The sequence below is a fragment of the Bufo gargarizans genome, chromosome 5, assembly GCF_014858855.1.
Source record: "Bufo gargarizans isolate SCDJY-AF-19 chromosome 5, ASM1485885v1, whole genome shotgun sequence".
Classification (NCBI taxonomy): domain Eukaryota; kingdom Metazoa; phylum Chordata; class Amphibia; order Anura; family Bufonidae; genus Bufo; species Bufo gargarizans.
In genome coordinates, this window is record NC_058084.1 from 148,859,120 (window position 1) to 148,886,071 (window position 26,952).

At 38.2% G+C, this 26,952-nt stretch overlaps 1 protein-coding gene across 5 annotated transcripts in view; it reads right to left on the minus strand.

Moving 5' to 3' along the window:
- Positions 1-26,952, minus strand: part of PIEZO2 (piezo type mechanosensitive ion channel component 2) — a 537,568-nt gene that overhangs the window by 91,835 nt on the left and 418,781 nt on the right. For 4 of the 5 annotated variants that reach the window (XM_044293449.1, XM_044293452.1, XM_044293448.1 and 1 more), the window contains exons 33-34: positions 16,761-16,869; positions 1,371-1,430 (exon numbers count right to left, since the gene is read on the minus strand). In XM_044293449.1, the coding sequence (XP_044149384.1) occupies positions 1,371-1,430; positions 16,761-16,869 (169 nt within the window). The remainder of the gene's footprint in view (positions 1-1,370; positions 1,431-16,760; positions 16,870-26,952) is intronic. The other variant, XM_044293451.1, reaches the window with a different exon arrangement.

Sequence of the window (26,952 nt, forward strand, 5' to 3'; positions counted from 1 at the left end):
TGTTTTTTTCTTTTGTTCCACATATGAAATGTGATTTAAAATGGTTCCCTATTATGCAGATCCCATCAATTAGTTTAATCATGTAGACATGAGGAAGTGTCTACGTCAGGAGGGTAGTATGGGTTTTAAAATGTGGGTTCAACTCCTGTTAAATCAGGTATGATTAAGACTTTGGTTAAAAGGCATAAACCACAGTACTGGCTCTTGTCTCTGTATATCTTAAATGCTTTAAATTAAAGTGGATTTTTACTGTGGATAACAGTACTGAAAAGCCGGCTTATTTTCATGAGATATCCAGATCCGGGAGTTCCTTGCATCCGGTAAGCAGGAGGCAGGTGAGCTGAAATCATTCACTTTTTTAGTATTCATATTTTCTATCAGTTTCTTTACAATGATTTGCTAATTTGCCAACCTTCGACATAAAGCACGACTCCTCAATATTGATGATGCCTAGGCCTCACCACATGTGGTCAATGCTCATTAGGGCTCATGCACATGACTGTACATTTGGTCCACATCAGATCTGCATTGTTTTCGGATTGGATGCAGACCCATTTATTTCAACGGGGCCGCAAAAGATGCAAACAGCACACAGAGTGTTGTCCACATCCACATGTCCATTCCGTGGCCACGCAAAAAAGATAGAGCATTTCCTATATTTGTCCGTTTTGCAGGAAAGGGTAGGATATTGCTATAGAGGTAAAAAAATAAATAGTGGAATGTGCTCTGCCAGGATCCGTATTTTGTGGATCCGTGATTTGTGGATCGCAAAACACTTTTGGCCGTGTGTATGAGCACAAAAGTCAATTCTGTTGTTAAACTAGTGATTGGTACAGCTAGAGAAATACCTGTGCAGCTAATGGTAACATCTGCCAAAACTGGGGGAAAGTGGGGGTTGTTACTTCTAAGGCCCATATCACATACGTGTGGAAGATGCTAGAAATGCTCTCATTTAGAAAATAAAAATACCGCATCTAGACAGAAATTTCAACTGAGAGTGGGCACATTACTGGACTGAGATCAGCAGGATGGTAATTTCAACAAGTTGCCCGAGATCAAATATGAAGACATTGAGGTGAGTGCTTCAATCTGACATTTGCTATGAATCGACACACCGTTAGTGTGATGACCCCTAGTAGTAATACAAGGGACACTAATATAACAGAGATATGTGCAGGACATCTTGCGGCCACATGTGTTCCATCTCAAACTGGCATTTGGAATCACTTACATATATTATCATTACATAAAAAAAAAATTGTCAGTGAGGGTATGTGAGATAATCATGCAGTTTCTACAAAAGTCGCCACACACTAAATAAATAGTAAAAAAAAATTGCATTTAATAATAAATAAATAAAATGATAATACCTGGACCATCCGACTTCTTTTTGATTTCTTCTTTCTCATCACAGTCTATAATAATGTGACCTAGAAATTAGCACAAATTAAACTGAATTACATTATATTATACTGAATTACATTATATTATACATTGTATTTACACTTCTGGATGCTGATCATGGAGAAATGGAGTACCAAGCACTGCCATCTAAGGTTGGCCATACACATGAGATAAAATTCTGACAAACGTGTATGGCAAGAACACCCAAATTTAGCCATGCATTTACCATTGTGATCACAATGACTCCCTGAATGGTCAGTTTAGTCTGGCATGTGGGATTGATTGTACGACGGATCTGTCGCAATGTGGCCAGATGTATGTCCATTCCTAAAGACTTGTAAAGATAAACAGAATGCTGCAGTCAAAACGGTCTCTGTTGAAAAAACTGAAAATGGCTGGCTGGCCCTGTCTGCTATCAAGATCTCGCGCCTGGGCCGTAACGGTATTCAGTCGGCGCAGGCGCACTGAGAGGCGGACGCTTGCTCGCTCGGCCGCTCCATCCTCAATGCGCCTGCACCGATGACGTCATCAAGTACACCCGGAAGAGAAGACGCCAGCGATGCCGGCGTCTTCTCTTCCGGGTGTACTTGATGACGTCATCGGCGCAGGCGCATTGAGGATGGAGCGGCCGAGCGAGCGTCCGCCTCTCAGTGCGCCTGCGCCGTCTGAATACCGTTACGGCCCAGGCGCGAGATCTTGATAGCAGACAGGGCCAGCCAGAGGAAAATCGCGTTCGCTGGCCTGTCAATCAACATGCAGAGGGGGCGTCTTTAGGATAGGAGGATGTGGCTGCTACCAGCAAGTAGCCGCCCTACTTGCTGGTAGACAGGTAATTAGCATATTATAAAAGTACATTTTTAGCTGAATCTACTGAACCAAAATGATTAATTACATTATGTATGGATAAATCGCAGTATAGGGATTATAAGTACACACAAAAAAAACTGTTTAGTGGTGTGACAGAAGCCCTTCAAGTCTCAATGTTGCATCTCCACACCAGGTAACCCCTAGTGTACTTTTATAGACACAGATGTGCACCAAATTGAACTTGTGCCAAATATATTATTACTGTGCACCATTTCAGAAATTTGGCGCAACCTCACATAGCAGAGACAGTGGTAAAACTGACACAAAACACTGCAAATTATAAATTCCCCCCCTCCCCCATACATTTTAAGACTACATTCTTGTTTTATTTGAAAGTTTCTCATTGATTTTAATCAGTGGAAAGATGTCACTGAATGGTATGCAGCATCTTCACTATATATAATAATTAGACATAGAGAATATTATAAAGGGTATATTGAAAGTACAGTGGCATGCAAAAGCTTGTTAATGTGAACAGTTAAGCAAGTTGAAGATGAAATGATCTCCAAAATGCATAACGTTAAAGATAACACATTCCCTTTGTATTAAAAAAAAATATTTTCATATTTTACATTTTCAAAATAACAAAAAGGGAAACGTGCCCAAGCAAAAATTTTGGCACTAGTACCTAGTAGCACCCCCTTTGGCAAGTATCACAGCTTGTAAAAGCTTTTTGTAGCCACTGGCAGCTATGAGTCTTTCAATTCTTGTTTGATGAATTTTCATCCATTCTTCCTTTCAAAAGTCTTCCACTTTTGTGAGATTCCTGTGCCAACTTGCATGCACTGCTTTTTTTTAGGTCTATCCACAGATTTTCAATGATGTTCAGATCAGGGTACTGTGGGGGTCAAGGTAAAACCTTAAGTTTGAGCCTTTTGAAGTAGTCTATTGGGGATTTTTTGTTTAGGATCATTATCCATTTATAGACACGATCCTCCTTTCAACTTCATCTTTTTTACAATTAGTGTTATGTTTGCCTCCAGAATTTGCTGGAATTTAATTGAATCTATTCTTCCCTCTACCCGTGAAATTTTCCCCGTGCCATTGGCTATAACACAACCCCAAAGCATGATTGATGCTTAATGGTTAAAGAAGTGTTCTTTTCATGAAATTCTGTGCCCTTTTTTCTCTTAAAATACCTTCGCTGTTTTTGGCCAAACAGTTTGACTTTAACCGCATTGGTTCATAGGACTTGTTTCCAAAATGCATCAGGCATGTTTAGACATTGTTTTTCAAACTGAATTTTGTGGTGAGGATGCAGGAGAGTTTTTATTCTGATGACTCTTCCATGAAGGCCATATTTTTGCAGGTCTCACTGAACAGTAGGACAATATGTCACAACTCCAGAGTCTATTAAATATTCTCGAAGGACCTGTGCAGTGAAGCAGGGATTCTGATTTACCTTTCTAACTTTCCAACGAGCAGCTGTCTCAGAAATCTTTTGAGGTCTTCCAAACGTTCTTTGACCTCCACTGTTCCTGTCAACTGCTATTTCTTAATTACATTTCAAACAGAGAAAACCTGAAAACACTTTGCTATCTTCTTATAGCCTTCTCTTGCTTTGTGGGCCTCAACCATTTTCATTATCAGAACATTAGGCAGCTGCTTAGAAGAACCCATGGCTGCTGTTTTTTGGGACAAGGTTAGAGGAGTCTAGGTATTTATAAATATTTAAAGTATAACTGTCATATACAGTACAGACCGAAAGTTTGGACACACCTTCTCATTCAAAGAGTTTTCTTTATTTTCATGACTATGAAAATTGTAGATTCACACTGAAGGCATCAAAACTATGAATTAACACATGTGGAATTATATACATAACAAAAAAAGTGTGAAACAACTGAAAATATGTCATATTCTAGGTTCTTCAAAGTAGCCACCTTTTGCTTTGATTACTGCTTTGCACACTCTTGGCATTCTCTTGATGAGCTTCAAGAGTTAGTGACCTGAAATGGTCTTCCAACAGTCTTGAAGGAGTTCCCAGAGATGCTTAGCACTTGTTGGCCCTTTTGCCTTCACTCTGCGGTCCAGCTCACCCCAAACCATCTCGATTGGGTTCAGGTCCGGTGACTGTGGAGGCCAGGTCATCTGGCGCAGCACCCCATCACTCTCCTTCATGGTCAGATAGCCCTTACACAGCCTGGAGGTGTGTTTGGGGTCATTGTCCTGTTGAAAAATAAATGATGGTCCAACTAAACGCAAACTGGATGGAATAGCATGCCACTGCAAGATGCTGTGGTAGCCATGCTGGTTCAGTATGCCTTCAATTTTGAATAAATCCCCAACAGTGTCACCAGCAAAGCACCCCCACACCATCACACCTCCTCCTCCATGCTTCACGGTGGGAACCAGGCATGTAGAGTCCATCCGTTCACCTTTTCTGCGTCGCACAAAGACACGATGGTTGGAACCAAAGATCTCAAATTTGGACTCATCAGACCAAAGCACAGATTTCCACTGGTCTAATGTCCATTCCTTGTGTTCTTTAGCCCAAACAAGTCTCTTCTGCCTGATGCCTGTCCTTAGCAGTGGTTTCCTAGCAGATATTATTCTACCATGAAGGCCTGATTCACACAGTCTCCTCTGAACAGTTGTCCTAGAGATGTGTCTGCTGCTAGAACTCTGTGTGGCATTGACCTGGTCTCTAATCTGAGCTGCTGTTAACCTGCGATTTCTGAGGCTGGTGACTCGGATGAACTTATCCTCCGCTGCAGAGGTGACTCTTGGTCTTCCTTTCCTGGGGCAGTCCGCATGTGAGCCAGTTTCTTTGTAGCGCTTGATGGTTTTTGTGACTGCACTTGGGGACACTTTCAAAGTTTTCCCAATTTTTTGGACTGACTGACCTTCATTTCTTAAAGTAATGATGGCCACTCGTTTTTCTTTACTTAGCTCCTTTTTTCTTGCCATAATACAAATTCTAACAGTCTATTCAGTAGGACTATCAGCTGTGTATCCACCTGACTTCTCCACAACGCAACTGATGGTCCCAACCCCATTTATAAGGCAAGAAATCCCACTTATTAAACCTGGCAGGGCACACCTGTGAAGTGAATACCATTTCAGGTGACTACCTCTTGAAGCTCATCAAGAGAATGCCAAGAGTGTGCAAAGCAGTAATCAAAGCAAAAGGTGGCTACTTTGAAGAACCTAGAATATGACATATTTTCAGTTGTTTCACACTTTTTTGTTATGTATATAATTCCACATGTGTTAATTCATAGTTTTGATGCCTTCAGTGTGAATCTACAATTTTCATAGTCATGAAAATAAAGAAAACACTTTGAATGAGAAGGTGTGTCCAAACTTTTGGTCTGTACTGTATATATATATATATATATATATATTTATATATTAGTATATCTTACCAGAACACAGCTTACTTACACTTTCGTCCAAATTTTGTACAAACACATTGGAAAGAAAGTAGTTATTATTGGAAGCAAACATTTGAAAAATGTGCACATTAATGCAGATCACGGAAAGACTTATAAAAACTTACATGAAAGCTCATTTAGCACAAAATTATTTTGGATGGTTCATTGACAGGTCTTTTTAATCTGTATAGCTATCTGTATGTGTGACTGTTTATTTAGTCACTCCCTGCTACTTTGTGTCCAAACTTTTGGTCTGCACTGTATATGAAAATTGAAATTAGGGTCTAAGTGTGACAGTTATCCTTTAAAATTTGCATCACCTGGCCTTTCCTAGTGATGATTGTGAACAAGCCTTAACCCTAACAAGCTATGTAAGGTCTGAACCTGGGTTATCTGAGTGCTCAAATCTCCTTGGGTTCCCATACTTTTGTAAGGCACTACTAGCCTTTTGTTACTCCAAAATTGTACAAAACTTGTACTAAAAATAATACACTGATATTGCTTAAAATGTTTAAAAGCATGTTTCATATTTAAAGAGGACCTTTCATTGGTCCAAACATTGCAAGATAATTATCAGGCTACATAGAGCGGTGCCCAGGGATCTCACTGCACTCACTATTATCCCTGGGCGCCGCTCCGTTCGCCCGCTGTGTCCTCCGGTATCTTCACTGAATTGGTTCCACTATGCGGAGTCTGCCCTGTTTCTCCCTGGGCGTTCCTTCTCCCAGGCTGTAGCACTGTCCAATCGCAGCACAGAGCTTACAGCCTGGTAGTTTTTTTTCCCCTGGGCGATGCTCTATGTAGCCTGATAATTATCTTGCATTGTTTGGACCGATTAACGGTCCTCTTTAACTTCATGCCTTTTGGAGATCATTCCAACTTGCTTAACTGTTGACAATAATAGTAATTTTGACTCCCAAACTTTTGCATGTCACTGTATATACTGTGGGAAGACAAAATGCAAACAAGTAAAAGCAGGTGAAAAAATGTAAAGACTGTAGATAGATGTCAACAAAGCCATCAGTGGAGAGAAATATAACAGAATCTGGCACGTTTTGTCAATCACCAAAATATCCACATTCATATCTGTCCAAATTTGTTCTTATACAGCTAGCGCAGCCAATTTAGGGGGCACTGCTTTACAGTACTAGTGAGAGAAACAGGACAGGGAGGATGAAGATGGAGGATCACAAGAACTAGGACGGGGCCCTGGCCGGTAGGCTTGCCCACAATGCTTTGCTTTTTTTTTCAGAAACCAGTAACAAAGCTTCTACCGTTCATAAGCTTGCAATAGGCATATTTCCCAGCATCACTGGCAGCATATATTTTGCTGCATACGCTGCATAATTGCACCTTTTTCCTTCCAATAACCTGCTGCAAAGCTAATACAGTGTGCAATTTTTCTACAGTAAACACATTTATTTATTTTATGCACTTATATAGCACTACTATATTCTGCAGCGCTTTACAGACATTAGGATCATGCTGTCCCCAGTAAAGCTAACAATCTAAGCATGTGCAATAGGCACATTTTTGTGTGTCAACAGCAGTATATGCAGGGATTTTTGTCGCAGCCAGTTTTTTTCCCCATAAAACATGTTGCAAACCTTCTCTATTTTGTCAGTGTACAAATAAACATATTTTCCAGCATCACCAGTACCATATATATTTTTGTCCAATTGTGCATCATTTTCTCAAAACAACTGTTGAAGATTTTATTACAAATATTCTATTTAGCACAGAGTAGTATACTTAACTTAGGATATTGCTCTGCATTACATTTACTGTATATTGAAATACAGTGGTGCTTGAAAATTTGTGAACCCTTCAGAATTTTCTACAATTATGCATAACGGTGAACTATAGCTACATTATATTTTTTGCACAAGTCCTAAAAGTAGATAAAGATACCCAAATCAAACCAATAAGTGAAAAATTTTAGACTTGGCCATTTTGTTATTGATAAAAATTATCCATTATCACATATCTGTGAGAGGCAAACCTATGTAAACCTTTAGGATTAGCAGATAATTTGAAGGCGAAATTAGAGTGTGGTATTTTCAATAAATGGGATGACAATCAGGTGTGATTGGGTGATGTGTTTGATTTAAAGAACAGGGATCTATGAAAGTCTGATCTTCACAACAGATTTGTAGAAGTGTATTAGTGCACGAACAAAACAGATTTCTGAGGACCTCAGAAGAAGAGTTGAATTTCAGGCTGGAAAAAGTTACAAACCCATCTACAAAGACTTTGGACTCCACCAATCCAGTCAGATTGTGTACTAATGGAGGAAATTCAAGACCATTATTACCCTCCACAGGAGTGGTCGACCAGCACAGATTATGCCAAAAGCAAGGCATGTAATAGTCTGCAAGGGCACAAAGAAACCTAACGTAACCTCTAAGCAACTAAAGGCATTTCTCACATTAGCTAATGTTCATAAATTCATTATCAGGAGGACACTGAACAACAATGGTTTGCATGGAAGTTCTGCAAGGAGAAAGCCTCTGTTCTCCAAAAAGAACATTGCTGCCTGTCTGCAGTTTGCTAAAGATCACCTGGACAAGCCAGAAAGCTATTGGAACAATGTTTTGTGGACACATGAGGCCAATATATAACTTTTTGGTTTAAATGATGTGTTATGTTTGGAGAAAGGAAAACACTGCATTCCAAATTTAGAACCTCATCCCATCTGTGAAACGCAGTGGTGGTAGTACCATGTTTTTTTTGCTGCACCTGGCCCAGGATGGTGTGCCATCATTGATGGAACAATACATTCTAAGTTATACCAGTGAATTCTAAAGGAAAATGTCAGGACATTTGTCTGTGAATCATGCAGCAAGACAACAACCCTAAACACACAAGTCTTTTTACCAAAGAAGAATAAAGTTAAAGTGTTGGAATGGCCAAGTCAAAGTCCTGACCTTCATCCCATAAATGTTGTGGAAGGACCTAAAGTGAGTAGTTGATAGAAATAAACCCTTAAACATGACATAGTTTAATCTGTTTTATATAGAGGAATGGTCTAAATTTCCTCACAGCCGATGTGCAGGACTATTTAACAATTACTGGTAATGCTTAGTTGCAGTTATTGCTGCACAAGTGGGTCACACCAAAACCTGAAAGAAAAAGGTTTACATACTTTTGCCACTCACTCATTGTTGGATCATTTATCTCAATAAATACATGGCCAAGTCAAATATTTTAGACTCATTTATTGTATATGTTTTTTTTATTTTACTTCTAGAACTTGTGCGAAAATCTGATGTACAGGTGAAACTCGAAAAATGAGAATATTGTGCAAAGTTCATTTATTTCAGTAATGCAACTTAAAAAGGTGAAACTAATAAATGAGATAGACTCATTACATGCAAAGCGAGATATTTCAAGGCTTTATTTGTTATAATTTGGATGATTATGGATTACAGCTTATGAAACCCCAAAATCACAATTTGGAGGTACCCTTTGCTTAGGGGGTATGGATTTAGTAGCTGACTAGAGTGTGACACTTTGAGCCTAGAATATTGGACCTTTTCACAAAATTCTAATTTTAAGCTGCATTAATGCAATTCCTTTTAATTTGCATTACTGAAATAAATGGACCTTTGCACAATATTCTAATTTTTTGAGTTTCACCTGTAGTTTTAGGTCACATTTATGTAGAAATATAGAAAATGGAGACCCAAAAGCTGTGTCAATCATCGTGCAAGCTTTATTGGCGGAAGTGGTGCTGGCAGAAATGATGTCATTGTTGCTGGTTGAAACCACTATGTGGGTATCTCGCATATGGTAACTTTACTCCACAGTGCTGGCCATAATCATATTTGACTATGTCCAATTGTAATTTATTTGCTAAAAATTGTTTCAAATTGACTCATCTTCAAATAATTGATGAAAATTTTCCCCAAGTTCCAGGTCTTCACCAAAATTGCTTAAAACTGTCTTGTCCTCAAAAACTTGAAGGTTAGGTTCACACGTGACTGAAAATCTGTAGTGTTTCTGCTTGTAGTCTGCAGCAGAAAAATGTGGTGTACTTTTTGTTGCTGATTTTGTTGGTGAAATGCTGCCGATTAAATGCTGGTTTCAAACGTTGCACTGGAATGGGTAAAATCCGCAATGAAAATCACGGGTCAAACTTTACATGCTGCAAATGTAAAATCTGCACCACACGTCAGTTTCTGCTGCTGATTTTTTAGCACTAAAATCTGCGACAGCGTGTGGATACAGCCTAAATAGTGTTTAACAAAATTTATAAAAATTGTCTGCCCAAAAATCCGTTCTCTCTAGTGTTCCTGCAGATACCAAACCATTGTCATCTGCAAGCTCTATTTTACAAGATTCTTTTTTTAAAACAAAATGGATGAAAATTATTTTTCCAAAAAAATCGATTCTCTCTAGTGTGCTTGCATATATCAAACCATTGCTGTCTGCAAGCTCTACTTTGTCCAATTGAATTATTATTATTTTCAATCGTCTCCTATTAACACCTCTATGTTTGTGCCGGTCTGGCTTTAACTACAGGCTCTTTTCCACTTCCTCCCTCTACGTCTATCTCAATGGGCTTCCTCCCATTCTTAACAGAAACAGGGCAGTGCAGTTCTTACACTCCATCTTCCTCTCTTCATATGTGTAAACTGCAGCATTGTCAAGCTGTTTTAGAATGCATGAGCCTGGGTGAGAGAAGCCACACAGCGGATCAGTTGATCATCTGCATCAAGCAGTAAATTTCCCTCTAGATGTCTCCCCTCCAACTCCAAGGTGGTCAGCAAGAATGGCAGGGACATTGTAGCTGCTCTGCATGTGGGGAAAATAACACATGCTCCTTGCAAGGCCCACATGATGAATTTAGTGGTACAATGCTTTTTAAAAATAGTATTGTGGCTTGCACAATACAGTGGAGTGTATTTCAGCCATTCTTCTGTGGCTAAGAACACCCTCCTGAATTTGCAGCAACAGAATGGTCTGCTTTTCAATTGCTTGATCTGTAATGTTCCAACTTGCTGCAGTTCCAACTGGAATATGCTGGAGCATCTGTAAGAGCAGCATAACGTCATTAAACGTTACAACATGCACACTATCTATTATTCCACCTTTCAGACCATACCCCCCCACTTGCTCCGCGTGTGTAATTTATCCTTACAAAACTGTGCTCTCTCAACCGATATGACAAATGCAATGATTACTATCATACCCAAAGAAGGCAAAGACCCCCCTCATGTGCTAATTACCTCCCCATATCACTCCTAAACAGAGATCTAAAACTCCTGGCAAAGATGCTTGCAACAATAATCCAATTCTTTGTTCCCAACTTAATTCACTATGATCAGGTGGGCTTTGTAAAGGGGTGGGAGGGTAAAGATAATACAACAAAAATTCTAGACGCCTTTTACTAGACCGCCTATAAAAACCAGCCACTGGTTCTCCTAGGCACTGATGCGGAAAAAGCTTTTGACCGCATAGACTGGTCTTACAATAAACACACACTACACAAATTTAATTTCCCTGCCCTGTATATACATGCCATTTTCGCAATGTACAACAACGCTTCCGCCACAGTTCTAGTAAACAACCTTACCTCTTCCCATTTCCTGATTAAAAATGGAACACGCCAGGCCTGCCCCCCTCTCCCTGCTCATCTTTGTCCTAGTTATGGAAACTCTCATGCAAGCCCTAAGACAGGAGAGCAACATTCAAGGTTTGAAGATTGGTCCCCAAGAATTTAAACTTGCCGCCTTTGCTGATGACCTCCTAATTTCCACCACTAACCCTCTTATATCCATGCCCTTGATAATCTCTCTACTTAATAAATTTAGTTCTCTATCCAACTTCAAAATTAATCCACAAAAATCACAAATCCTGCATACTGGCCTATCCCCAACACTTAACATATTTAGGTATCAAAATAAACCCCCCCTTCTGAAATCCAACACCGCTCAATTGGACTCATTGGAAGGCCACCATCTTTCTTGGTTTGGCAGAAAAAATATGGTAATGTCTTTAGTCATCCCTAGACTTACCTATCTCCTCCAGGTATTACCCATTACAATTCCCCGTTCCTTTTTCAGAAAATTAAATAGCCTTCTTCGCCAATTTCTGTGGCAAGGAAAGAAGTCCAGAATCTCGCTTTCCACCCTAACCAAACCAAAACATTTGGGAGGTATAGGTTTGCCTGACCCTGAATTATACATGAAATCCATCCACCTTTGTAAAGCAATAGATTGGATCCGAACTCCTTCCCATAAACTTTGGCTCTCAATAGAGAATGTCAACTTTAACTCTTCGTTCAGGTCCTTGTTGCTGGCAGATAAACCACTCACAGCCCTATCCTCAATACCTAACCCCATGATACGATCCACTATTAAGGTATGGAATTGGTTCTCCTCTAACTACCGTGACCTATTGCCTCTCTCCCCCCTCCTCCAGATTAGAGATTTAATATCTCTAGGAAGGAACAATGCAAGTCACCTGTACATTCTAAATGGTAAAACACTCGGTAACACTGACATGGAAAAGGATCTAGGAATTTTAATAAACAGCAAACTAAGCTGCAAAAACCAGTGTCAGGCAGCTGCTGCCAAGGCCAATAAGATAATGGGCTGCATCAAAAGGGGCATAGATGCCCGTGATAAGAACATAGTCCTACCACTTTACAAATCCTAGTCAGACCACACATGTACTGTGTACAGTTCTGGGGCCCTGTGAACAAGGCATACATAGCAGAGCTGGAGAGGGTCCAAAGGAGGGCAACTAAAGTAATAACTGGAATGGGGCAACTACAGTACCCTGAAAGATTATCAAAATTAGGGTTATTCACTTTAGAAAAAAGATGACTGAGGGGAGATCTAATTAATATGTATACATATATCAGGGGTCAGTACAGAGATCTATACCATCATCTATTTATTCCCAGGACTGAGACTGTGACGAGGGGACATCCTCTGTGTCTGGAGGAAAGAAGGTTTGTACATAAACATAGAAGAGGATTCTTTACGGTAAGAGTAATGAGACTATGGAACTCTCTGCCTGAGGAGGTGGTGATGGTGAGTACAATAAAGGAATTTAAGAGGGGCCTGGATGTATTTCTGGAGTGTAATAATATTACAGGCTATAGCTACTAGAGAGGGGTCGTTGATCCAGGGAGTTATTCTGATTGCCTGATTGGAGTCGGGAAGGAATTTTTTATTCCCCTAAAGTGGGGAAAATTGGCTTCTACCTCACAGTTTGTTTGTTTTTTTGCCTTCCTCTGGATCAACTTGCAGGATGACAGGCCGAACTGGATGGACAAATGTATTTTTTCGGCCTTATGTACTATGTTACTAAAAGAGTTTAAAATATCAACTCCACTCGAGCTCAGGACATCTTCTACCCTTTAAACTGACCTCTTGGATAGTGATGGTTGTGTTATCTCTAAATCAGAGCTCGCCTCCACCCTAAATATCTCACCCACCAACTTCCTTATTCTCAAATTCCTTAGAGCTGAGATAACCTTGTAGTCTATTTCTCCACCCATTCAAAGCTCTCCTACTTGGCTTGAAAACCTGCTAACTAATGTCTGTTATCCCCCCAAATTGATCTAATTTCTCTACAAAAAACGTAATCTCTCTCCCATAAAGATTAAACCGGCCTTTGTTGGTCTATGGGAAAGAGATTTAGGTAGACAATTCTCTGATAAAGAGACCAATACTCTCCTTAACATTCCACATCAACTCAAGGTGCGTCCAGGTACAGGAGAAAAGATATAAAATATTGTCTAGGTTGTACAAAACTCCTGATAAAATAGCTTTCCTGTACCCCGACGTCCCCGATAGATGTTGAAGATGCGGCTCTGAAAGATGCACCTTCATGCATATTTGGTGGAATTGACCTCCAATATCTACATGGTGGAAACAAATCTTCCACATAAGCAATACTATATGTAACTCTAAGTCCCCCTGTACCCCTGCAATTGCCCTTTTATCCATTGGCATAGTAAATGCTGGTAAACAAAAAACCTCTCTGATATCCTGCCTGCCTCCTAATCCCTGAAGTGGCGCTCTGCTGAAATCCCCTCCATTGAACAATGGAAAAATAGAGTAGACCAACTTTATCGCTTAGAAGAACTCTCTAACTGGGAATTAGGGACAAGAAATAAGTTCCTCTCTACTTGGTCCTCTTGGAGGAATTACAGACATTTCTCATAACTTGTCTGGCCTTCCAAGTCTTTTACACATGTACCTATTTCAACCTTATAGAAATATTGTTCCTTTTGACTTCTGCATAAACACACTTCTAATGTACCCTCTCACTACTTTCTGTATAACCATATTTAGATACTCAATTGGTGTCATTGTTAGGGTCCATTCACACGTCCGTTTTTTCTTTCCTGATCTGTTCCGTTTTTTGCGGAACAGATCAGGACCAGATCAGGACCCATTCATTTTCAATGGGTCCTGGAAAAAATCGGACAGCACAATGTGTGCTGTCCGTTTCCGTTGTTCCGTTCCGCATGTCCGTTTAAATATAAAACATGTCCTATTATGTTCCTGAAAAATCGGATCCTGGTACAATGCAAAGTCAATGGTTCCGCAAAAAACGGAAGACATTCGGATGTCATTCCGTATGTCTTCCGTTTTTTGCGGAATCCGTTCCTGGAAACACATAGCAAATATTTATTTTATTTTTTTCAAAGAAATCCAAACAACTTTATTTGATTATTGAAATGTATACATGTTTCCGTTTTTTGCGGATCCGCAAAAAACGGATGACATACGGATGACATACGGAAACATTTTCAGGAACAACGGATCCGCAAAAAACTGACCGAAATTCGGATTATATAAAAATACTGACGTGTGAATGTAGCCTTAACCTGATTTCTTACAAAATATTTGTTACTCAAATTACTATAACCTCGTGTTCCTGAAAAAGTATTTTTGTCTAAAATCAATAAAAATTGTTAATATAAAACAAAATACATTACAACATGCACAATACCAGTACAGAAGGAAACGTGTTATTTTGAGCTCAGGCAGTAGCAGCTCATCAGGGAAATGTGCCATGTACTCAGGCCCTTTGAATCGGCCAGCAGATTTGTGAGTAGGTGCAACAGTGACATCAACTATGTCATCTCCTTGTTATTTATATTACAGAAAACACTCACACTGATGCAACAATGGATTTTTCTCATGCACAGATAAAGGATTTGTCTGGCTAGGAGGCCCTTCTCTGACCCCCTGCTTCTGCTATGACAAGTAGTAGAATCTGCAGCAGCACTAACGGCAGCCAATTCAGTTTGATGAACATGATAAAGCAGTTTTTTTAAGTGCCGCATCAAGCTGCTGCACATCAGCAAACAGATACGCACTGCCTGAGCCTGTGGACTTCTGGGAGGCAGATTTGAACAGTGTCTGGAAATGGCCCAGTTTGCAATGGGTGTACAGTCTTGTCCATCCTAAAGTGTACCATTAGAAAGGGTATTCACCGCAGCAGGTGGCGTTGTCACACCCAAGTGGACATTTGTGAAAATGAATGAGGCATGGATCCGTGAGAATTTTCTCACACCTCCGGCTGAGGTCAATGCATAGATCTGCCATTGCTGATAGCTATTTATTGCTGGCTCGATTGTGCCACTGCTACCTATCATGTTTCATACTGTACTACATCTGCAGATGATATTCCCCCTACTGCCACTAGTACTACCCTTACGCAGCTGCGCATCTCCTACCTTGTCTGTGAGGTTCTACATCAACACTGTACCACTGCTTCTCCCGCAAAAAGTTTTTTCAAACCAAGCCACTGCTTTCTCTGATACTTTTTGTTTATAATTAAGGCATGCATCTACCCCCATTAAGGCATTATTATTGAACTATATTTTTTAGAACAAGGCATTGCTTCTTCTGATACTACTGTGTGTGCATGTGTATAAACATGAGCAGCTATATGCCCCTTTATGGAAAAATTGTTGGACCACTTGTTCAGAACAAACACTGTTCTTTCTGACACCATACTGTGTGTTGAAATAATGGCAGGCAGGCTGCCCCAATAACGGAAATTTTTTAGAATTATCTTTATTTTAAAAAGCATAACAAATCCAATAATGCAGTATGTTTATAAACAGACTGTTTGTTAACCCCATCGACCATGTGTTCACCCATCATTATACATGTCAGTGTCACTCTGACATTATTTACTATTGCTGTATTATCTTGAAATTAAAGCACCTTCTATTTGGGTAAATTTATTCATACCAGTATCAAATTATCTAAACGATTTGTTTGAAACTCACTTATCTCTATTAATGATGTTGGTTTAATAGTTTACTCTTAATGTTCTGTAGATCCCTTTTTATATAACTCTTTTGACTTCTGTGGACAGCATGTCCAGTAACATCATATGGCATCTGAGCATGCTGCATTTTATATATATTTCAGGTGAAGATGTCGGTGCAAAGGTTAGTTGCGCCACTATCTGCAACTTTGCCCCGCCCAGGCCAGGTCTAAAACTGTCAGTGTGGCGGAGAAGGGGACAGGCTGGTAGGCCCGTCTGTTACCATTTTCTACGACTGTCTTAGGCGTAGAAAAAGGTCTAAATGTAAGACAGCTCGAAATCTGTCTTACATTTCGAACTGGCGCTGAAGTTATGGAGAGGCCTGCGCCTCTTTATAACTCCAGCGGATCCACCACCAGCTATGGGCATTTATTAAGACCAGTGTCTAAAACGCCAGTCTTGATAAATGTGTCCCTATGGCTGTAATGTATCATGCCTTACTCTAGAATTCTGGTATCAAAATGTTGAAAAATCCTCATGTTGTGACTTTTTGGGTTCACTTGCACAAAAATGTTGTTACTTTTTGCATGTGGAGTAGAAGTAGGTGGATTAGGAGTAGGTGGAGTAGGAAATCTGGATTAGCTTTTTTAGACAAAAGTGTTAAGCTTAAGGATAAGACAAATTTATCAAACATGCGGCACGCAGACTCAATGAAAACTGACTTCAAATATCACACTCATGATTAATTCCCCACCTATATTTATCAAAACAATCCAAGAATTAAACCTTACTTAAACTGTAGATAATTATTATAAATTCTTAATATAATTTTGTGAATATGTTGTTCAGAGCCGTGATAAATACCTTTTGCATTACCTTTCCGTCTCATTTCCCTTTCCTTTTCTTCTTTGTTCTCCTTACGTCTTTGCCTCAGGGCAGTTTTTGGATTAGTGATCCACGCTTGGTAGATAAACTAAACGAAATACAATATTTTTCCAATGAAAACTACAGATACACCTTATATTTGACTGCTTGCTTCAATATGATATCTGTATATGTAAAATATTTTGCTCATTCAAGTGTGGACTAGATTACTGTGTGTTTCAGTCAGGAGTCAGGACCCCTTAAAAAAGAACCACAATTTCTACTGCAAAATGTATTTCTTTTGGATTTATTTAATTTTTTTTGAAAGTGCAAAAATGTTTAATAATTTAATGTAAGGACAGTCCTTTACATATTTATAACATATGTTGACCTTTCTACCGAAATGAAGAAAGCCACAGCACATTAATTTCAGGAATCAACAATTTATTTCCCGAAATATGCATATTTATTGCATTAAAAAAGTGCTATGCTGCAACTTGCTTTATTTTTATAGGTTGTCCTGCACCACTAAGTATGCAAGCAATCTATAATTGAACTTTGGAATCACTGTGCTTCTTCAATCTGCCTATTTCCTCTTTGAAATGTTCACCTTTGACTTTAAAGAGGGCATGTCAACTCCTCTTAAATATTTTAGCGAATACTTCTATAGATATAGAGATATATTATCTATCTCTGCATTGTGCCATTTCTGTCATTCTGGAAATATATGACTAAATTGTCAAGTACAATTCGTTGTGTCAATAGGGTGTGTCCGTCCACAGTCTGCCAGTTAACACTGAATAGATAGGGTCAGAGCATGTAGGGTCAGGCTCAATTGACTCAAGTGAGATGGTAAACCCAGTCATCAATTTGTGCTTCCAAGAAAAACACAAAAATGGCACAAAGTAAAGTTGCTTCACATTTTCTATTTAATTTTATTGGTAATCTACTATAACAGACCTGTCAGGAAAGCTGAAAGGTCCTCTCTAATTAGAATTATATGTTAATGGATTTTTATATTTATATTACTTTTTATACTGCTTTTATATTTGAAAATGCATCTTTATGTCCTTTTTGTTCTGGACAACAGGACTCATGTATCTATCTTGTATAGTTTTCCATTTTAATTTTGTAACATTAACATAGACACATAACTGTGGTTTACCTGATGAAAACGGTTTTTTTCTTTTTTTGATCCAAGGTTCCATTCTCGAGTTCTGATACTTATTCTCAACCTTTTAGTGACCACCCATAAGGCTTTTTTACGGAAGTCACTAAGAGGGCCTTAGGCTCGACCACCGTTTTTTGGAATGCAGCGGGGACCCAGCTCTCACATGAGAGCCACGGTCCTGCTCTAACAGCCTGGACCAGCAGGAGTGCCGATCCGGGCTGTTTAACGCTTTACATGCCACAGGCAATGGTGTCTGCCGCATGTAAAGTGCTGACAGAGGGAGCGGACTCCCTCTATCTCCCATCGGCAACCCGCAAATGCGATCGAAAATCAAGCCCTCACACAACTCCATAGAAAGAAAAATACTAAAGTTATGGGTCTTGGGAAGTGGCAATGCAAAAAGATTTTGTCCTTTTAAATAAAGTTGTAAAAAAAACTATATGCATTTGGTATCGCTGTAACAGTACTTACCCAGAGACTAATGATATTTTTTTATTTATATTGAAAATTGAATGCCGTAAAAGTAGAATTAATAAAAGTTAATCAGAAATTTATGGGTACCCCACAATGGTGCCATCAAAAACTACAACAGTTATATAGACAGAAAAATTAAAAGGTTATAGCTCTTGGAAGGCAACAATGCAAAACGGAAGAAAACGCTTGATCACTAAGGCCCAAAACAGGCTGGTCACTAAGCGGTTAATATGCAAATTAGGCCATTGGTGCAATGAGAGCATCACCATTGTTCATGTTGCACTCAAGCTCAGCTCCTTTCTGTGGCCAGCCCCTCCCTGGCTGCTTTTATTAACAATACCAGGCAGCAAAGCAATGAGAAAGGGGTTGGCCACAGAAAGGAGTGGAGCGTGGGTGCAACAAGAGCAAAATGACCAAAACCCTAACTTGCATATTTAGAAAATGAAAATGTATCACAACTTTAGAATGGAGCCTCGGATCAACAAAAGAAAAGCAGAATTTTAATCAGGTGAACCACATCCATCCGTCCATGCAAAAATTTGATAGGGACAGCACTGGTGACAGATTCCCTTTAAGCCATGTTCAAACATTCAGGAGTTTCAGCCTAGGATCTCTGATAAGGTTTATTTTAAAGATTCACAGCAGATTTGCCTAAGGCAAGTCCAAACTGTGTGAACATGGCCTTATAAGCATAATTGAAGAAGATGTCAGAGTGGCTTGAATACTTCAGTTCAACAAATTCCTTTCACAGTTGAAAAGGCCAGAATTAGGTTGGGGCTACACATGCAGCCAAAAACATCTGTGAAACCTGTCTTCAACTTGCTGTCCAATAAGTATTTTAGAGCTATGATTTGGCTGTAAAAAAAAAGCCAAAATGCAGAAAAGTTGCAGACAAGGTCCAGTTGAGTGGCATGTCATACGACACATTTCAACCCCATTCACAATCTGCTTTACTCCACGTTGGAATCAGCACTGGGGACAAAAAAAAAAAACAATGACAGAATCTGAGGAGTGGTAAAGACAGCTGTCATTGTTGGAGCATGTGATAAATCCTCTTTGCAGTTACTTTTGGCAGTGCTAAGAGAAACAAATTATAACCTTCCATGTACACAATTTCAGCTTATAACATCCTTTGAAGGTTTTATCTATACAGGCCATAAACAGTACAGATTTGAGGGTAGAAAGTCAGCAGCATTTTACATAGCAGCAAAGTGGATAAGATTTAAGCAAATCTCAACCACTCACTGTATAAGGTGCAAATTTAAAATCCAAATTGCAATGTAATAGATGAAATCCGAAGCAAACTTGCAACAAAATCTAACAAATCCGCATGTAACACATGCTGATTTTGTTAAGGATTTGTCACTGATTTTGCCTACATATTTTATCTTAAATGTTATATGGACAGTAAAGTAAATGAATTAAATTTACACAAAGGCCACTACTTGAGGTTTCATGTGGACTAAATGAGGATGAAAAGTTGTAACAAAAAATAACTTTGGAATTAGTCTTTTATCGATATTTGCTGCAATTAAAAACAAGTAAAACACATTATACATTCTATGATAGATTATCATTTGTCCTGACAAATGAAAATCATATTACATGGCATTGCATAGTTTAGAGCAGCATGCATGGTGGAAACAAAAAAAAAACAAACACTGAAATTACCCAGTCATGCATTAGTGCAAGCGACACCTAACATACATGCATATGACAACATAAACACACCTGGTTCTCAGAGAAGCTGGAGTTTACAGAGTTAGTATGTTAAACTGATTTAGCAGAACAATATCAGTTACTAGACACAAGCACTGGAAGCACGTCCCTACATACGAAGAACCAGGAAATCTGACATATACTCAAGTGGGTGAAAATATCTCTTCTTTAGTGATCTACTGAGGCACTGCAAGCCCAATGTTAGTTCATTTCAATTTTATTGTTAAAATCAAGGCAAAAGAACAAACATGAGTGACCATTCAGCCACATACGAACTTTTGTTTATGTCTTGACTCCACCAAACTGTGGCCTGGAATTACCTGACTTTATTGCTGTAAATTTGGAGTAAAGTATGCAGCTCTGCACAGATAACCACACTGAGGTTCTCGGGATGCATACAGATTTGTAGAAATAAAGTGTATAGAGGCGCATATAGTATATACCGCCTAATATTTAAGGGAAACAAAAGTGAGTCAGCTATTAAGCCGAGTAACAATAAAGGGGCATCAATATTTCTTCTAATTTTAAAGAAGGAATTAAATGAAAGAAGAGCTACACTGCCAATGTACTGTCAACATTATTAGTCACGCAACATGGTTCCACATTGAAAGAGGAATATAACATTTTACTCCCCTGTGCCTAGAAAATATGTGATAATCATATGCCCTTGCAATTCAGGATAAGCTCACCACTCATGTTAAAACCTCTCCACAGTTGTTTTATTATATAATAGTCAGCAGAACAGCTTAAGGCCTCTTAAGGCTAATGATCAGGACAAATGTTGAAAAGGAGCCTTCCTAGAAATGCTCTTTATGACAATTGCCTCATGTAAAGGTGTCGCCGATCATCATACATTTGTTGATCAGGTGAACGTCTTGTTGGTGTGATCATCAAAATAATTGTTTTTGGGCAGCAGATCATGCTGTCCAAACAGCGATTTTGCTGCCTAGAAACAATGAATGTGTATGGTAAAAAGCCATCATTGCAGCAATGGTTCGTCCCCATATAGTGGAAGTGATTGCTGCATCTACATGCAACTTTCATCTCTTGTAAAGAGCAGGCAATTACCTGTAACAAACTATTAATTCCTGAAAATTGCCTGTGTGTCTGCGGAGCCTTTACTGAACAATCGTTAACAAAATTTGCAAAAATTGCAGCTAGGTTCTGTCTGGCTAAAATATAGCTGTGTTTCCTAGACTCTGGTAGTCTCTAGAAGTCCCAGGCTTGATAAGAGTCTTTAAGCAGAAGAGAGGAGGGTACAAACCTATTTCTAAATTGAGTTCTACTGTACTTTTACTTTACAAGGTCCACAGTTAGTAACAACAGTAGATTACTTGTCTGCCTTGTGGTTGCTCTTAAAAAAAACATGTCCAAATGTGGGCATTTGGAAATCATGGGGGTTGGGTTTCCCAGCCTGGGACCCCAATTTATGAGCCAAATTTATGAGCTGCTCTGTTAAAGAGAGTTGAAAAACAGATCAAATTAAGATTATGTTCACATGAGTTCACAATAGAAGCCACAATGTTGTTCTGGATATGTTATACAAAATTCTTGCCTTAAAATCTCCAAAGGCAGTGTGAACACACACCAACACTCCAGAGATAAAATAAATATATGTGGTATGTAAATTGAACCCCTTAACGCAAAGCGCCATACATGTACGGCGTGCTGAACAGGTGGGTTCAGGAGCTGTGCCCACCCAATCCGCGGCAGGGGTCTGGCAGTCACTGATAGCTGGACCCCTGCTGTATGCGCCGGCATCAGTGATTTCACCAATGCCATCACATTAACCCCTGCATGGCGGCAGTCAGCGCTGACCGCGGCACGTGCGGGGCTTCAGACGTCTGCAGGGTGTGCATCGGGTCCCCGCGCTGCTGTGACGGTGACACGATGGAAGGGAAGGCATACCGATGCCTTCCTTATGCATCGTGGCTGCCTTCTGGGAGGGCCTGTGAGATCCAGCCCCCTGGATCTCACAGGCAAGCAGGCTGTAAGTGCATTACAGTCTGTAATGCACTTACAGCCAATGCATCACAATACAGAAGTATCGTGATGCGTTGTAAAGGGGCTCAAACCCCAAAAGTTGAAGTCCCAAATTGGGACAAAAAATAAAGTGAAGAAAAGTTAAAATAAAGTACTTTTTTTTTTGAAGTTTAAAAAAAAAAAAAAGCGTCCTTTTCCAAAAAAGTTTAAAAAAATTTGTAAAAAATAGGGAAAAAAATAAGTAGACATACGCATCTGTATCGACTGGCTCAATAAAAATATCACATGATCTAAACCCTCAAGGGAAACCGTCAAAAAAAATAAACACTAAAAGTGCAACACCAAGCGATCAAAAAGGCATATGCCCCCCAAAATAGTACCAATCTAACCGTCACCTCATCCTGCTAACAATAAGCCCCTACCTAAGACAATAGCCTAAAAAATAAAATAAAAATATGGCTCTTAGACTTTGGAGACACTAAAACATGATTTTATTTGTTTCAAAAATGATATTATTGTGTTAAATGTAAAAAATAAATAAAGAAGTGAACATATTAGGTATCGCCGCGTTCGTAACAACATGCTATATAAAAATACTACATGACCTAACCCCTCAGGTGAACATAAAATAGATAAAATAAAAAACGGTGTCAAAAAAGCCATTTTTTGTCACCTTACATCACAAAAAGTGTAATAGAAAGCGATCAAAAAGTCATATGCAGCCTAAAATAGTACCAATCAAACTATCATCTCATCCCACAAAAATGATACCCTACCTAAGACAATTGCCTAAAAAAAAAAAAACTATGGCTCTTAGACTATGGAGACACTAAAACATGATTTTATTTGTTTCAAAAGTGCTATTATTGTGTTAAATGTAAAAAATAAATAAAGAAGTCAACATATTCGGTATCGCCGCGTTCGTAACAACATGCTATATAAAATACTACATGACCTAACCCCTCAGGTGAACATAAAATAGATAAAATAAAAACGGTGTCAAAAAAGCAATTTTTTGTCACCTTACATCACAAAAAGTGTAATAGAAAGCGATCAAAAAGTCATATGCACCCTAAAATAGTACCAATCAAACTATCATCTCATCCCGCAAAAATGATACCCTACCTAAGATAATCATCCAAAAACTGGAAAAAACTATGGCTCCCAGACTATGGAGACACTAAAACATGATTTTTTTTTGTTTAAAAAATATAATTGTGTAAAACTTACATAAATAAAAAAGTATACATATTAGGTATTGACACATCCATAATGATCTGCTCTATAAAAATATCACATGAACTAATCCCTCAGGTGAACACAGTAAAAAATAGAAAAATAAAAACGGTGTCAAAAAGCCATTTTTTGTCACCTTACATCACAAAAAGTGTAATAGAAAGCAATCAAAAAGTCATATGCACCCTAAAATAGTACCAATTAAACTATTATCTCATCCCGCAAAAATGATACCCTACCTAAGACAATTGCCTAAAAAATAAAAAAAAACTATGGCTCTTAGACTATGGAGACACTAAAACATGATTTTCTGTTTCAAAATGCTATTATTGTGTTAAATGTAAAAAATAAATAAAGAAGTTAACATATTAGGTATCGCCGCGTTCGTAACAACATGCTATATAAAATACTACATGACCTAACCCCTCAGGTGAACATAAGATAGATAAAATAAACACGGTGTCAAAAAAGCCATTTTTGTCACCTTACATCACAAAAAGTGTAATAGAAAGCGATCAAAAAGTCATATGCACCCTAAAATAGTACCAATCAAACTATCATCTCATCCCGCAAAAATGATATCCTACCTAAGACAATCGTCCAAAAACTGGAAAAAACTATGGCTCCCAGACTATGGAGACATTAAAACATGATTTTTTTTTAAATATAATTGTGTAAAACTTACATAAATAAAAAAGTATACATATTAGGTATTGACACATCCATAATGATCTGCTCTATAAAAATATCACATGAACTAATCCCTCAGGTGAACACAGTAAAAAATAAAAAATAAAAACGGTGTCAAAAAGCCATTTTTTGTCTCCTTACATCACAAAAAGTGCAAAAGCAAGTGATCAAAAAGTTATATGCACCCCAAAATAGTGCCAATGGAGATACTAAAACATGATTTTTTTTTGTTTAAAAAATATCATTGTGTAAAACTTACATAAATAAAAAAGAATACATTTTAGGTATTGCCACGTCTGTAACGACCTGCTCTAAAAAATATCACATGACATAACCCCTCAGGTGAACACCGTAAAAATATAAAATAAAAACGGTGTCAAAAAATATTTTTACCAATCAAATCAATCAAACTGTCATCTCATCCTGCCAAAAATGAGACCCTACCTAAGACAATCGCCCAAAAAATAAAAAAACTATGGCTCTTAGAATATGGAGACACTGAAACATGAATATTACATTAACTAACCCCTTAAGTGAATACCGTAAAAAAAAAACGTTGTAAAAAAAGCTATTTTTTTGTCACCTTACATCACAAAAAGTGTAATAGCAAACGATCAAAAAGTCATACCCCCCTAAAATAGCATCAATTAAACCGTTATCTCAAACCGAAAAAAATGAGCCCCTACATAAGACAGTCTCCCAAAAAAAAAAAAATATGGCTTTCAAAATATGGAGACACTAAAAAATCTTTTTTTTCTAAAATGCTTTATTATGTAAAACTGAAACAAACAACCAAAAAGTAGTCACATTCAGTATTGTCGCGTCCGTAACGACATGCTCTATAAAAATACCACATGATCTAACCTGTCAGATGAACATTGTAAATATCAAAAAATAAAAACGGTGCCAAAATAGCTATTTTTTTGTTATCTTGCCTCACAAAAAGTGTAATATAGAGCAAACAAAAATCATATGTACCCTAAAATAGTACCAACAAAACGGCCACCTTATCCCGTAGTTTCTACAATGGGGTCATTTTTTAAAGTGTCTACTCTAGGGGTGCATCAGGGGGTCTTCAAATGTGACATGGCAGCTTTCCTTTCCTTCTGCGCCCATACAGCAGTTTACGACTACATATGGGGTGTTTCTGTAAACTACAGAATCAGGACAATAAATATTGAGTTTTGTTTGGCTGTTAATCCTTGCTTTGTTAGTGGAACAAAATTGATTAAAATGGAAAATCTGCCATAAAAGTGAAATTCTGAAATTTAATCTCCATTTTCCATTAATTCTTGTGGCACACCTAAAGGGTTAATGAAGTTTGTAAAATTAGTTTTGAATACCTTGAGGGGTGTAGTTTCTAAAATGGGGTCGTTTTTCGGTGGTTTCTATTATGTAAGCCTCACAAAGATCTGAACTGGTCCTAAAAAAGTGGGGGGTTTTCAAAATTTTTGGTAAATTTTGTATTTTTTTTATAAATAAAAAGGAAATTTTTTGACTCTATTTTACCACTGTCAAGAAGTACAATATGTGACGAGAAAAAAATCTCAGAATGGCCTGGATAAGTAAAAGCGTTTTAAAGTTACTACCACATAAAGTGTCACATTTCAGAAAATGGCCTGGGCAGAAAGGTAAAAAATGGCTTGGTCCTGAAAGGGTTAATATTGGTTTGTGCCCTTTCAACCAAAATATTTATGAAACTGTTATTTTTTCCAGAATAAAAAGGAGCTTAAACGGAATATGTATTAATCATTTTTAGAATTATCTATTTATCCACTTCCTGGGGCATTTTAAGTTTGGTCATTTTGGATTATAACACATTATATCAATAACACCAAATAAGGCATATTGATAGGGGACTTACCACATTGAACATGCTTTCTGAGCTGTTGACAGCATGGTATAGAACAGGAGGAGCTGACCTGACTGATATATATAGTTTTGTGAGAAACTTTCTGTTCATTTGGGGCTTTGAAGTCAAGAAATTGGTCCTATCGGTGACTGACAGCCTTCCTTATATGACTATGTATACAGATATAGCTGTGAATCACTAACAGAACCACCTTCTTGACTTCACAGTACAGAATGAGCAGGACTTTAAATTAATAAAATACAGGTTATACTTATTTTCCCCAGAAAACTATTAATCAGCTTCTTCTCCACTATAACATGCTGCTGGCAGATTTGCATTTTCCTGGCGACAGGTTTCCTTTACACATAAAATCTTTCCCTAGAAGCATCTGAAAAATTGTTATGATGCTTTAACATTGCCTAATCAGCACTGTTAAAACTAAATAGCATTCATACATTTTATTCTATTTGGTTACTACAATTTCTTACCAGCTTCCTGAGAAAAAAAATGAAAGGAAGAAAATTCTGTTCTGACTTCCACCTCTACTGGTACATGCACTAGGATTTACCTTTCATTAACAGTAATAAAGATGCCATGGAAAGAAAACAATGCCTGCATTTGCATTTCTGTACAGACCAAATAGAATTTTGTGTGGGGTATATGGAATTTGCAGTTTTGGAAATGGGTTTCTGGAATATAAAACATGACCAATATTCAGATTCTTGGTACCGATTGCACATCTGCCCATACATCTGAGAAGGAAATGCAGAGGAGGCATTTTTGAGGGGTACAGATTGTTAACGCACTACCCCCTAACAACATTGTGTGCACACACTATTTAAGTTCCTAATGAATACCTTTGCAGCTCTGATTAAATACTGAAGAATTGTTTTAGGCAGTTTAATGACAGACTTTGGCAAGGCTAAAATGGCTGAAGCAAACTTTCCAATAGCTCTCTAAAAGAAGGACAAAGCAATAGGAATTAGTATGAAACAGTGAATATACAATGACCATAGTGTAATTATGAAATAAAGCACATTATAATGTTACAAACCAAGCCTGAATCA